The 15,000-nt window shown below is 36.7% G+C and overlaps 2 protein-coding genes across 2 annotated transcripts in view; both read left to right on the top strand.

Annotated features, from left to right (window-relative positions):
- The window catches only part of LOC144969874 (ski oncogene-like), a 178,856-nt gene that overhangs the window by 16,585 nt on the left and 147,271 nt on the right, over positions 1 to 15,000 (top strand). The gene's annotated exons all lie outside the window — the stretch shown is intronic.
- LOC144972129 (uncharacterized) lies at positions 11,207 to 14,006 on the top strand. The gene is made up of 2 exons (XM_078913209.1): positions 11,207 to 11,546; positions 12,751 to 14,006. Exons 1-2 carry the CDS (start codon positions 11,333 to 11,335, stop codon positions 14,004 to 14,006), a joined length of 1,470 nt encoding a protein of 489 aa, XP_078769335.1. The 5' UTR covers positions 11,207 to 11,332.

Below are 15,000 nucleotides of genomic sequence, written 5' to 3'. Positions count from 1 at the left end.
AAAAAAGACAACGATGTTAACGGTCAGGTACTCATTTTACACCTGAGTACGGTGAGAGAATGTGAGCAGAGAGCCTTATCCAAGGACTCAACTATGTGCCGAGCAAGGCTCGAACCCATGACCTTGCGATCCGAAAGCGAGTAACATACCACAAGACCACATAGCCGCACACGACATTGTCCTACCTGTTTCGGACGGACATAAGTTGTAATTCGAGCTCTTACGGCCGCGGATTAACCTGGTTTCCACATAGCACAATGAATGGATGTGCCACAATGACGACCAGATGCTGGAAAGAACCACATTTGAAACGACCGGTCACTGACAAGGTCCGAATACACTCCAGTTTGTGCTGGTTGTCTATAGATAGTATGCAGATGACGTCACTCAGGCCTTTGTTATTGTTTTTGCCATCCGCGTTTGTGAGTTGTTCTCACTAAACTGTGTAGATAGAATGCGCTTGGCCAAGGAGTTCACAACATTGCCATCCGGAAGTATAACGGACCAACACACAAACTCTGTGTAACTATGAACTTTTATAGTCTGGTTAATACAGTTTACTGAGAACAACTCATAAACGCGGATGGCAAAAACAATAACAAAGGCCTGAGTGACGTCATCTTCGAACTATCTATTAACCAGACTATAAAAGTTCATGGTTACACAGAGTTTGTGTGTTGGTCCGTTATACTTCCGGATGGCAATGTTGTGAACTCCTTGGCCAAGCGCATTCTATCTATAGATAGTATGCGCTTGGCTAAGAAGCTCATAACATTGACATCCGGAAGTATAACAGACCAACACACAAAACTGCGTGTATCCATGAACTTTTATAGTCGGGTTAATACAGTTCAGTGAGCATTACTCATAAACGCGGATGGCAAAAAATAAAAATAACAAGGACCTGAGTGACGTCATCTTCGAACTATCTATGGAGTCAGGAGCAACCATTAACATCTCGAGGAGATGATAATGGTAGCAACCAAGCAACAAGGCTAAAAATATCATCTTACGTCATTTAAAATATCCAATGCCAAAACAATTTTAACGCGGGAGATTGTTACGCCTCTGTCGAAGTCCAAAAAACCTTGTTTTAAGAACAATATTCACATTTAGATGGTCTCTATATGGAAAGGCACATTCTGTTTCCAATATCAGAGGAGGGGGGGGGGGGGAGTAAATGCGGCTATGTGGTCTAGTGATATGACACTCGCTTTCAGATCGGAAGGTCCTGGGTTCGAGCTTCGCTCGGTGCATAGTTAAGTCCTTGGAAAAGGCTCTTTATCTCACATTCTCTCGCCGTACTCATGTGTAAAATGTGGGAAATTGTCATATCGCCTAACAGGCGCCACGTCTCGTTCTACGTGTTATGTGTTGCCGCAGGTAAAGGACCCTTGCAGAGCGCTTTGAGCACGTTTAGTGGATATCATATTGCGCTATATAAATGCTCATATTTCCAAAATTACGTACACCCCTATCTCGCTCTCCCCTCTCTCTCTCTCTCTCTCTCTCTCTCTCTCTCTCTCTTCTCTCTCTCTCCTCTCTCTCCTCCTCTCTCTCTCTCTTTTTTTTTTTTTTTTTTCTTTCTTTTTTTAAATTAATGTGCAACACCCACCTCTGGTGTATTGTCGCAAATGTAGGTAGGCGTGTTGATGTTCTACACAATGACCATATAAAAAAACGACCTTATATTTTGATTCCCGGATTGTTTGAATGATTCATGTTTTATATATCATGTATAATGATAAGAGTTACCGATCCGTAGGACCCCTGTGTTGTCTTCATTGTTGTGTGTAGAGACCAACCCCCCCCCCCCCCCCCCCCAACCCCCACCCCTAACCTCAACACAAAATTCTTCGTTAATCCCATTCTCTACAAAATCAATAATAAGAGTGAATCCAAAGAATATTTTTTCCCCTCCCGAAGCACAAACCATACAATTTTCTTTTCTTTTTTTTCTTTTTTTTTTTTTACAATACAACCAGCTACGCAATCGAGTTATAAATCTAACTAGACTTCACTCGATGACATAAAACATGGAGGGTGAAATGAAAAATGAAACGCAGACGAGACGAGACTGAGCGAGACTCTTCGTCGTCGAGTCTACCCATGCAGCACGAACGTAGGAACTCGTGACTCCGAGCGGCGCCACGGATCGGAATTGCAATTGAACCGTCTGGAAATCTGTAAGCGGTAAACAAAAAAGTCAGCAGCAGGAAATACAGAAGACGGAACAAAGAAGTTTGGTTAAGCTTTTATAGTTTAATCCTTGCAGAATGTCAGTTGTACTTACTGTAAGGTATCTTTGGGGCCCGTTACGGACTAGGAATACTGATAACTAGTATCATTTCCGCCATATCATTTCAATATGCGTACAATAAACCTAATTTTTGTCCGGGGGGTCCATAAAAGTACAATAAAACTACAAAAATAAATGATTAAATAAATAAATTAATAAATCACAATACCAATAATAATAATAATAATAATAATAATAATAATAAAAATAAATAATAATAATAATAATAATAATAACAATAATAATAACAATAATAATAACAATAATAATAATAATAATAATAATAATAATAATAATAATAATAATAATAATAATAATAATAATAATAATAATAATAATAATAATAATAAAGACCTGTGCCAACAAATCTCCAATTATCAAGCAATGAAATACGAAGCAAACACTGCGCCATTTCTGATGAAGTTTTATAGACTTGGAGATGGTTAACAGGTTCTGAAATTGGAACCAAATTTTCGTAATTCTGCGAACTTTTCGTAGCACGAGGCAGGTCTGCAAATGCATTTTTTTAAAAACCACAACTCTCTCTCTCTCTCTCTCTCTCTCTATATATATATATATATATATATATATATATATATATATATATATATATATATATATATATATATATATATATATATATATCTCACACACACACAACAAAGATATAGAAGAAATAAGATAAAATTTAAAAAAAGTTGGACCGTATCCAAAAATACATTATAAAACAAACACTAAATATACTACAAGTTGTTAACCACAAATAACAGGAATGCTATGCTGTATGTGTATGTATGTATGTGATTGTTTTGGCCAGGGAATGGCTGCAATTACGTGAAATGCCATATTACGCTGTGAACTATCTCAACACATTATGCAGGTGATTCACATGTCAATGATAATCATCATCGCGATGCGCAGTACGCTGAACGCTGAGAGCAATTGACATAATATTCGATCGACAGAATATGTAAAAAAAAATAAATAATACAACCAAGCAAGATGCCCTTCACAATGGGAGCGATCTATATTCACGTTTTCGTCCAACCAAGTCATCAATCACATGATTTGTTGTTGTCCAACGATTGGATATTTCTTAACAAATGTAAACAAGCTGCTTTGTTAATGAAAGATATAAATATACCCATGTGTTTAGCAGAAGAAATGACCAATCGTGATGTTAGATATTTCTCAAATTGTGAACACGTTTCACTATTTGGGTCACTTTGAGTACACTTTGCAATGTGACCAACGACCTCAAACACATGGAAAGGTAATATATATCATCCCCATTCTGCATTAATATACCCAGCAGGCAGTGACATCTATAAGTAGGCTCTGCCAATAGGCCATATTATGGAACATCATTTCCATTTCATACAGCGCCAGTCGCATGCTCGGCGCCTTTTTGTATGAACTCTTACAATATCCCCCACTGCCTATAGCCAGCTACTCATTCACATCTGAGTCGAGCAGAGTGATGTGTAAAGTACCTAGCTAAGAATTCATAAGGGACTATAAACAAACATGTGTTAACCAGTCAAACGCCACAGGCTCAAATTTATTTATATACGCTTATCAGTAGACTTTGACAATGCGTGTTTCAAAACATACACCCACTGCCCCCCCCCCCCCCCCCCCCCACAAAAAAAAAAAAAAACAAAAAACAAAAATAAAGGAAATAAAAGAAGAAAAATAAAATAAAGCCTGATATTTTTATTTATTTTTTTTTTTTTTTTGTGTTTTTTTTGGGTAAAGACAATAAGAAAATCTATATCGTGCAATGCTTCTCTCAACAAATGAAAATGATATTACCCTTATGTCAAAAGAAAAAAGGGGTAAATATCCCCCTTGACTTATTACCTTTAAATGACTTATAATTTAATATCACCTTTAAAAATTCACGACTCTGGCAAAAAAAAAAAAAAAAAAAAAAACAATTAAAAAATACTGGTAGCCGGAATATTTCAATAAGCCGGTTTTGCGACCGGCTCTAACCAGAAAAGGGCACCCCTTGTGGTTGGCTACAAAATTTAAGTAGGTACCTAACGGTATCAGCATCTCACTCACAACGCAAATGAGAAAGATTGAAAGATATGAGGAGGGGGGGGAATAAATAGGACACCTTCCCCCCCCCCCCCCCCCCCCCCCAACCTCAAAGACAACACAAAAGCAAGTAAACAAACAAAAAGGAACCGACACAACAATACGTCTTGTCGTGGACATGTGATGTTGAACCAACCAGTGTCGGTATCAGCCAGCTTCGCTTGGCACGAGAAGATAAATATGTACCTATCCATTGTACACATAATGCAAATTATCAACTAACTGCTTACTCGTGCACTACGGTGCACTTAAGATGTACGCGGCATTCAATACATTACATACAGTATCTCTCCCGTAGGCTAAAGTAAAGGTATGTGTAAAAATGGGGCAGACATGTGGCCAGCACACGTCCGTGATGCGAAGGGGAAGGTGTGTAAGTTTGTACCTTGATCGTCTGGCTAAGTTAACACCAAACACATTCACGAACACAGACGAGACATTCGGTAAACAACAATGTCAGGCTGTTCCACACCACATGTTGACATTACATGTCGTTCCAAGCCACAACACAACAACAGCCAAACAAGCCGATATCGATGACACGGTGAACACGCAAGGGACGACCGGTAAATACAAAAAACGCTATTTATAACAATAAACAACAAAGAAAAATGGCGGCTCTTAACTAGACAAACGGTCTTCGCTATCAGTAGACTTTGACAGTGCTTGTTTAAAAAAAAAAAATTTAAATAACCACGGATGCGAACCTTCAACAAGCTACCACGTGTATTGAGAAAGAAAAAAAGAAGAAGAAGAGACGTGTCAACCAACACCCAATGGACAGATGCACCCAATGGACAGATGTCATGCGTTTAGCTAAAATACTCGCAACACCTGCCAGTCATATGAACCGTACCAACACACAAAATCATGTGATACCTTTGACTTTTACAATTGATTGAGAGAATTCAATGAGAACTAATCAGCAACAGGCGATATAAAAAAAAAACAATAAGGAGCTGAGTGACGTCAACTTCGTTGTTTCTTTAACTCCATCTTTTTTCCCTCCCTATATTTAACCTGAAAACGGAGCTTCATTTCCATATATTTCTCCCCCCCCCCCCCCCCCCAAAAAAAAATAAATATTATTTTCATTTCAGATAGAACCACAAAGTGGAATTTACCAATAAATGCCAATATTCCGATAATGGATCAATCAGTCTGTCAGCGAATAAGACGCTCTGACTATCATTTGTGTAAATGTTGCTGCTCGAAGCTCGAAGACATAAATAAAACAGATGAATGAGATGATGTGGTAAGTGGTGTTTCAAGCACCCTGTTTTGTTGATAAAGGGGAAACCCGAAACGTTCATTTGATCTGTTTTTGTAATTAAATTGAAGCTTACATTCAACTTCACGTTATTATTTATGACTATCATTTGAAAGCTCAAGACCATTGTACCTGAAAGGTGTTATGTTAAAAGTTGAAAGGCGTTCCACGCGGATTTCATTCCTAATCCCTGGAATGAATCAAATTAGACAATAACATATCTAATCAACTTTTGTTTGCCCAAAAAAAAACATAATTTGTCATCTGCCTACAAAAATAGGCCTTTTCTATTGGCTGACAAGCCTGCCTGCCTTGGACAAACGAAAAGTACAACTTGGAAGAAAATGATATAAATAAAAATAAATTATATATATATATATATATATATATATATATATATATATATATATATATATATATATATATATATATATATATATAAAATATTATATTAATATAATATATTATATATAATAATAATACCCCCCCCCTCCCCCTGATCAGTGTCCACTTGAAAAATGACATTAAATTGAAAAAACAAAAACAAAAACAAGAACAACCAAAAAAAAAAAACAAAAAAAAAACACCAAACAAGAAGTGAATCACGCAATAGAATAATCAGGTGGAAAAAAGAATATTGATGACAGACTAGCGTTTTCCAACAATATCATATCATTAAACGATGTTACGTTTGGCTTAAAAATCTCCCACATCTCGCGATGACATGTTGTCTCAAATTAATGTGGTCAATAAAGAAAAGGAATAGACTACTATTATTATTAAAAGCATCGTCATCATCATCATCATCATCATCAATTCGAATGATTGTTCTCATCATCATTTTCATCGTTGGATCAGACGTATCTCTCAATATAAATAGAATGAAGTTGACGCCATTCGGGTCTTTGTTAATGTTTCTTTTTTTTTTTCTCTCTCTTTTGCCATCCACGATTATGAGTAAGCTTCATTAAACTGTATTAAATAGATTATACAAGTTCATGGTTGCACATAGTTGGTTTTTGGGGGTTTTTTGGGGTTTTTTTTTGTTTTGTTTTGTTTTTTTTGTGTTGGTCCGTTATACTTCCGGATGGCTAGGTTGTGAGCCAAGCGCACACTATCTACAAGTGTCAATCAATCTTATGTAGAGGCTGTAAATTGAAATAATCTCAAAAGGTACAAAGTAAGGCAACTAGAAGAAGAAGATTGGTGACAGAGAGATAGTGTGAGAGATAAAGAGAAAGAGCGTGAGAGAGAGAGAGAGAGAGAGAGAGAGAGAGAGAGAGAGAGAGAAGGGGGGGGGGGGGGAGAGAGACTAAGAGAGATAGGAACAATGTGTTGTCACCTCCAACCACGCAGTCCTATTACAGTACATTCCAATGATTGCCTTGGAAACGACCCCGGAGAGTCCCGTGTCAACCGTAAACATACATAGTAAAACATTCATACTCCTTGATAAGACTTCGAGTAGTTTTTTGCAAAACATCCGTAGTAATGTCCTGCTCTGGAAAACCCCATATTTTAACATTCGGCCAGAAAACTCGTCCTTCAAATATTGAATCGATCGATTTAAATGACCCTCATCTTGGCAACAACAACAACAACATAAAACAAACAAACAAAAAACAACTCTCAAACCTGGGACTTCGCGGAGCATTTATATATCCCCAGGCTTGAGAGTGTTTCCCCACGATGAGGGTCCTTCACATTTAAATCGATCGATATTTGAAGGTCGAGTTTTCTGGCCATAATTTTTAAGACGAGTTTCTTTCAGACCACAGCAGCGAAGGTTTTATCAAGTCACGTGACACAATGCAAAGGACATGTTGGGCTCTTTGTCTTTTAATGTTTACATACAAACATCATAAATAGCCGATAAGAACGACTGTTGAAGGCCTTAATAAAAGGGAGTGGGAGTTATTGGGAGTGTGAATCCAAGAACGGAGAAAAAAAACAATACGTCGATGCTGGATTGAACTGCGCCATAGCCCACGATAAGTTATAGCCTGACACTTGCAAAACAACGACGTCACAGTACGAGACAACGATCACCAAAAGAAAGTAAAAATTGAGTTGTTAGAAGCCCCGGGTTTGAGAGTTTTTGCCAAGATGAGAGTCATTGAAATCGAGCGATATTTGAAGGACGAGTTTTCTGGCCAAATTTTTAAATATTATGTTTTTTTCCCAGTGTACGGCACCATTACCTTCATATTAAAAAAAAAAAAACAACATTGCTCACCACTATTCATCAATGACAACCAGAAGTTTTTAAAAAGCCGGTTTTCCGACTTTAACCAGAATAAGGGCAACCTTGGCACGCATGCACACACACACACACACACACACACACACACACACACACATACATACACACACAAATACACGCGCCAATCAAAAGAAAAGGTAAAAGGGTGTTCTTGAAATGACTAGATTTTGCGTGCTGTAACTGTAACTCAGCCATTCAAAGCATTCATTACGCATAGGGTATTGATTGAAGGCCTAAATGAAAGCCTTGCTTGCTTGTCGGTGCCTATAGGGTAACCAGTTACCTTCCGTACTCTGGAAAATTAAGTATTTTAAATTTTGTCCAGAAAACTCGTCCTTCACATGCCCAAATTATAATATTTAAATGACCCTCATCTTGGCGAAAACTCTCGGACGTCGCGGAGCATTTCATAAAGCCTCGGGTATGAGAGTAGAGAGGGTTATTTCCATTTACATCGATCGGTATTTGAAGGACGAGTTTTCTGGCCAAATGTTTAAATCCGCGATTTCCCAGTGTACGACAGTTTACTGATTAAGATCTATTCGTCTGTGACTGATTTCGTAATGTCATTATTGACATTCTGAAGGATGAACTCCTTTAATCAAAATACTGAAGAATTTTATTTTTTTTTTAAAGAAGAAGAAAAGAACAAACTAGGTTGCCCTACTTGATATCTCACTCGATCAATGGTGTGAAATACAAATTCAAATACTGCAAGAATGTGTGTTTATTATTGTGTGTTCATGTGTGAAGCCTTGGTGTATTGTGTTGCACTTCAAGGGCTAGACTTCTTCCCTCAATAGCTAACATTGTAGAGCCTGGCATGCTCAGCTTTCATCATCACAACAAATTATTGTAGATGTGTCTATTTAGATATTAGGCAAAGAGAACACATGACCATTTAGTTGATATTGATTTATTTATAGACCCCCCTCTCTCTCTACCCCCCCCCCCCCCCCCCTTCCTCCCTCGGCAATTATCTAATCCATTCGCCGAATCGTAAAGTTTTCACGTACGGAGTACCCCGACACCACAAGTATGCCAATAACATCCAGCTTTATAATAGTCAACCTTTGAGCGCTGCCAACAATGCAAATTGACAAATTTGTGAAAATAATAATAATAATAATAATAATAATAATAACAATAATAATAATAACAATAATATTAATAATAATAATAATAATAATAATAATAATAATAATAATAATAATAATAATAATAATAATAATAATAATAATAATAATAATAATAATAATAATAATAATAATAATAATAACAACAACAATTTCGAGGCATGCATTAACCGTATTACATCTTTCATAAATAAAAATGGACCCCCCCCCCCCCCCCCCCCCCCCCAAAAAAAAAAAAAAAGCACATTATTATGTTCCCGTTCTAGTACACATAGGATTTCTGCCAGAGCTCAGCAGCTCCTAATTGTTTGTCGTTGATTATTAGCCGTGTCAGCGTCAGACAAGAAATATCGACAAAACAAAATCAGGCAGAAAGAATGATAATAATATGACATTTAAATTGTCCGTTGGAAAGCAAGTCTAAGTGAATACTAATCTGCTAGAAGACGTGGGTTGGAAAATACCAACGTGCGGTTATGTGGTATGACACCCGTTTTCGGATCGGAAAGTCCTGGGTTACAGCCTCGCTCGGCGTATAGTCGAGTCCTTGGAAAAAGCTCTTTACTAACATGCTCTCATTGTATTCATTCCGATGTTAAATGAGTACCTGGCCGTTAAACAGCGTTTGTCTCTGTCGAAAAAATAATTGTATAAACGCCTAACAGGCGCCAAGTCTCGTTCTACATGTTACGTATTGCTGTTGGTCAGGGACCCTTTGTAAAGCGCTTTGAGCACGTCTAGTGATTATTGCTCTATATAAAAGCTCCTAGTATGACTATTTTTTGTGTAAAATAGCAATGAACAAAAAGGAATAGAACAGCTTCCAAAAAAAAAATAATAATAATAATAACGAAAAACATTGGCTGAAGAAGGGGTTGAGTCCGAAACGTTCCGTGTTCGGTAATCTGTTCTTGTCGAAATCATGTCTGTAAATTAATTTGTGTCAATCACTTTTTGTGATAAAGCAAAAAGCACACCAGTTCTGCCCGACAAGATCATGCTAACCAACCAGCGATATCTATTCGTGGACAGTAATCAACACGTGATTTCATATCACAGATTATTATGCAACCTCAGACCTGCTTAGTACTACGAAAAATTCGTAAAAATACGAACTTTTGGCTCCAGCCACAAGAATGCATTTGCTTCTTTGACTCAATAAAATCTTGTTGAAAACGAAAGATCCATTCATTCTTAGAAACAATATTTATGACTTTGGATCATTTTTGGATCATACTGTAGGCAAATTATGTACTTCTAAAGCTATTTATAGTGACTCTTATCTTTTCTTTTTTTTTCATTGGAAACTACGATTTAAAAAAAAATTCAAGTAGGCAGCTCTGGAACCTATAACGTTATTCTGGTGAGAACTTACCATCAATCAGACGGTAATAACAAGGAGTTGAGTGACGTTATCAAGTAGATTTAGTTGGCTGGCCAGGCGGGGCATACGGATCGGAACTTCAATGTTCTCAAAGACGATCAGACAAAAAAAAAATGTTGCCAACTGGATAGCATGAGACTCTACCATTCATTGCCGTTTGAAGAATGAGACAGACGACAAGGTGAAAGGGAAAGGGGGGGGGGGGGGGGGAACTGGTTTAAAACACACACACAATAAGGCGCGTCGTAACTTGATTTTGTTCGTCAGTCTCCTGTGCCTTTTGCCTGCCGATCTAATAAATAATAAATAAATAAACGGCCTACTTCAAAGAGGCAGCCCCGTGGCAAATTCGGACCGTCCTGTAAAATTAACAAGTTAACGATTACGTTCCCGGAACCTAAACGATCGACTAACGACAAGGAAGAAAATCGGGCCCTATCCTCATACGTCGCCCGCGGTGCACGAGTAAAACTGGCGTGTGGCGACGACAATGAAAAAGTAGTTCCTGGTTTCCCTCCTCGTCGACAGTCGATCGTTTCGGTTAGTGGAACGCACTCGTTAACTCTTTATTGTAAGAGGCCGACTGACTATCATCGGCTGACCTGCCCCAAGGTCATTTATTATGGGTCCCTGGCCGTGGCCTTCGTGACTATCTGGCCTCCGCCCAGCCTTTATCGCACAGAACAATGGCGCCCGTGTGCGGCTGATGCCTAGTGTGTAGTGTGTACCGGTACCGTAGTGAGGAGTACTAGTGGACATGGGAAGCATGGCGCTCGTCTTGTCTTTGTTTTAGGCATCTCGTTGCACATTGTGTTTTAAAATTCTTCTGGATTACACGTTTCCTTTATATCACGACCGATATCATTGATTCACAATGCCACGAAAATGCTGTGTTCCTAACTGTTCAGGGAATTACGATAATGGAGAAAAGGTCTCCGTATTTTCATTTCCTTTGGATCCACAAAGGAGAAAATTGTGGTTGGATAAGATTCCAAGGAAGGACTTTATTCCAACTAAGCAATCTGTTGTTTGTGCCAACCATTTTGCTGATGAATGCATTCAACGTGTCGACTCTTTTACAACAGCAGGTATGTATCTAGAGTATAGTTCTAGAAGCTAGATATCTAGATAGAATCTAGAGTCTATAGATCGACTTTGAGTCTATCTAGATTTCTACCAGTCAAATATGACAAGCGTACCGTCACTATCGAAGTCGTGTGTCTCACTGGCAAAGTCTCAAAAACTAACACACTTGACGGTATGTATGTTATATTATGCCCATGGCTTCAATTAAACAAAATATACAATTTTATTGAGTTTATTTACTTGTTAGAGTTAGAGCTTTACTCTGAGTTAAAATCTTTTGAAATTAAAAATCAACCAATTTGAGGTTGTGGCAGTATCACCTCTCTCTCTCTCTCTCTCTCTCTCTCTCTCTCTCTCTCTCTCTCTCTCTCTCTCTCTATATATATATATATATATATATATATATATATATATATATATATATATATATAAAGGCTAGTCCAGATACTTGTATTATTACATAACAATAATTAATAATGATAATAATAATGTTAAAATAATAATAATAATAACTTTTTTTAATGATTATGATTATTTATTTAGCTATATGGTCCCCAGTCTCCACATTAGCATATGCTCACTGGTTCTTTACAATGCAAAAATACTAACATAAAAAAATATTAAATAGTAATAATACCTACTAAAATAAAAATAATAAATAATAATAATAATAATAATAATAATAATAATAATAATAATAATAATAATAATAATAATAATAATAGATAATAATAATAATAGATAATAATAATAATAAAAATGATAAATAATAATAATAAATAATAAATTAAAAAATAATAAATATAATAATAATTTTTTTTTTTTTGAAACAATAATAATAATAATTTATTTATATAGCCCCTAGTCTCCACACTAGCCTAAAGCAGGGCATTAATAATACAATTAACACAATACAAGGTAAAAGAATTGTATGACAGACAAGGTAAATAAAATAAACTATTTACATACAACAATGCATAATATAAAAAGAAAAGTACAAGAAAAGAGGGGTCGTCTCAAAAGTTATGTATCATATATTTAGTTTGTAATATATTATTGGCTTTACGGAATAACTCATTGTTTAGAGTCTAGATCTAGATCTTCATTCATTGATGATCAGGAATAGGAAACCATCACAAAAATACAGTATCGGGTATCTATACTAATACTAACCTTATTTTATTATAACTTCTATTTTCAAAACAGATGGAAGTGTTCTCACAGTTGAAAGAAAAATACCTAAACTGACTGACAGTGCTTACCCAAGTAAATTTCCAAACTGCCCTTCCTACTTATCAGAGTCATCCAGTGTCAAAAGGAAAAAACCAGAAGAGAGACAAAAGGAGGTGGAAAGAAGAGATGAACAACTATTCGATGATTGGTTGGAAAAGGACAAAATTAACAATTTTTATGAACTTAGCTGTGAACTTCAAACTCGTGTGATTGATGGATGGATAATCAAGAACAATGGACAGTATTGGTCATTTTATCGGATCAAAGATGTTGCCACTTCAAAACCTTCTCTTGTTGCTGCTATTAAAATATTCAGTGATTTGAGTGTGCACGCTTTCACACTATCCTCGTCTGTAATTGTTCAAGTTCCTAATACTTCATTAAGATGGCTGTTTGGGAAACAGTCTACACCTACTCTCACAAGATGGTCACAGTTTGACTCTCTATTTTCGCATTTTTCTTCTAATGATAACTTTGTGCCTACAGATGTCAATGTGAAAGAACAACTTCAGGCATACACTGATGGCTTGAGCACAATAAGCAACAACATATCTGGTGATCATGATTACTGTGCAAAGGATGACAATCCACTTAATGACAATGACAAATTTTCCTTTTTGGTGGAGCAATTGAGACTACTGACATTACCCGTGAAGCGCTATTCTACTGAAACTCTTCTATGGGCTTTTCAAGTATTAGCGGCTGCGCCTAAAGTATATTCAATGATCAGAAGTTCAAACTTAACTCTTCCACACCCATCATATTTAAAGAAACTGTGTTCTGTGTTTAATGTTGAAAGTGGCATTGAAAAGTCTTCTCTTCACGAGGAATATCTTCGTAAACAATGTGAAATGATGGAAGAGAACGAGCGTCAAGTAATTCTGATGCTGGATGAAATTCATGTTTCAAACAAAATGTCGTATACAGGAGGAAAGCTGGAGGGGTCTTCTGTACACAATGAAACTATATGTGAAGCAAGCACTGCACAAGTGTTTATGATTTCTTCCATATTATCAAAGAAAAAAGATGTTGTGGGTATAGTTCCAGTAAAAAATGTAAATGCCCAAGTCCTTCATGGCATGCTTGTCAAAGTTTTGAAATTTCTGCATGAAATTGGATTTTCTGTTATCTGTGTTATATCTGATAATAATCGTATTAATAGAATAGCGACCTTTTTATTAAAGGTTTATTCCGAATTACTAAGAAAACTTTTCAAGTTTCATGTTTGAAGGTGTGTGGAGGAGGTGTGTGTGTGTGTGAGAGAGAGAGAGAGAGAGAGAGAAATATGACTATACTTTGTGCATTACTTCGTTAATTATTTTTCCAGCCCTGCTCTCTTGTTGACATAACACCCCTACCCCTTCTTTATAGAGCAACTCTGTCACCTATTATTACTTTCATCATCATCATCATCATTTTGAGTTACCTACATCAATATAATAATATTACTACCACCATCGATATCATTACATTATATTACGTCAAATCATGAAGTAATACAATTTACCTGCTGATTGTGACATGTTGATTTATTGAATTGCATTGAATTAATCACAGTTTTTAATAGCGACCTTTTTATTAAAGGTTTATTCCGAATTACTAAGAAAACTTTTCAAGTTTCATGTTTGAAGGTGTGTGGAGGAGGTGTGTGTGAGAGAGAGAGAGAAAGAGAGAGAGAGAGAGAGAGAAAGAGAGAGAGAGAGAGAGAGAGAGAGAGAGAGAGAGAAATATGACTATACTTTGTGCATTACTTCGTTAATTATTTTTCTGAGCTATGTAACCAAATGACAAATTGCCATGAATTGTGGACAATAAAGACTTATTATTATTATTGTTAGACGGGTCTATTATTAAAATAATGTGCTTACGTAAAGTAACAAAAACATCCATCTTATGTATACTATACCTAGCTATCTCAGATTAGGGAGCGTTCACATATTATGTCAACAAAAAATTGGCAGTGTTTTTCTTGGGTGTGTTTTTATTCTATTTGTATAACCAAATTTTTGATGACATAATCTTGGGTATGAACCCCCCTCCCCCATGTCAACACTTGTCAACATTTGGCAGAGCCCCCCTCCCCCCAAAGTGTTGACATAATATGTGAACGCTCCCTTATTACGTAGAATACCCACACGCTACGCACGGGCTGAGCGAGCGACTGCGCCAGCCGCAGACAGCCGCCATTTTAATCTCCGTGCTCAGGCCATTAGAATAACGAAG

Source organism: Berghia stephanieae, chromosome 4, assembly GCF_034508935.2.
Source record: "Berghia stephanieae isolate SIO BIC M18660-M18661 chromosome 4, UCSD_Bste_1.3, whole genome shotgun sequence".
NCBI classification, from domain to species: Eukaryota; Metazoa; Mollusca; class Gastropoda; order Nudibranchia; family Aeolidiidae; genus Berghia; species Berghia stephanieae.
The sequence above is the reverse complement of the archived record's forward strand: the minus strand, read 5'-3'. Positions and strand labels throughout refer to the sequence as shown.

Coding starts and splice junctions, on each gene's coding strand:
- LOC144972129 (XM_078913209.1), top strand. CDS start 11,333: ATGCCACGAAAATGCTGTGTTCCTAACTGTTCAGGGAATTACGATAAT. Junction 11,547..12,750: donor CGACTCTTTTACAACAGCAG/GTATGTATCTAG, acceptor TTTTCAAAACAG/ATGGAAGTGTTCTCACAGTT.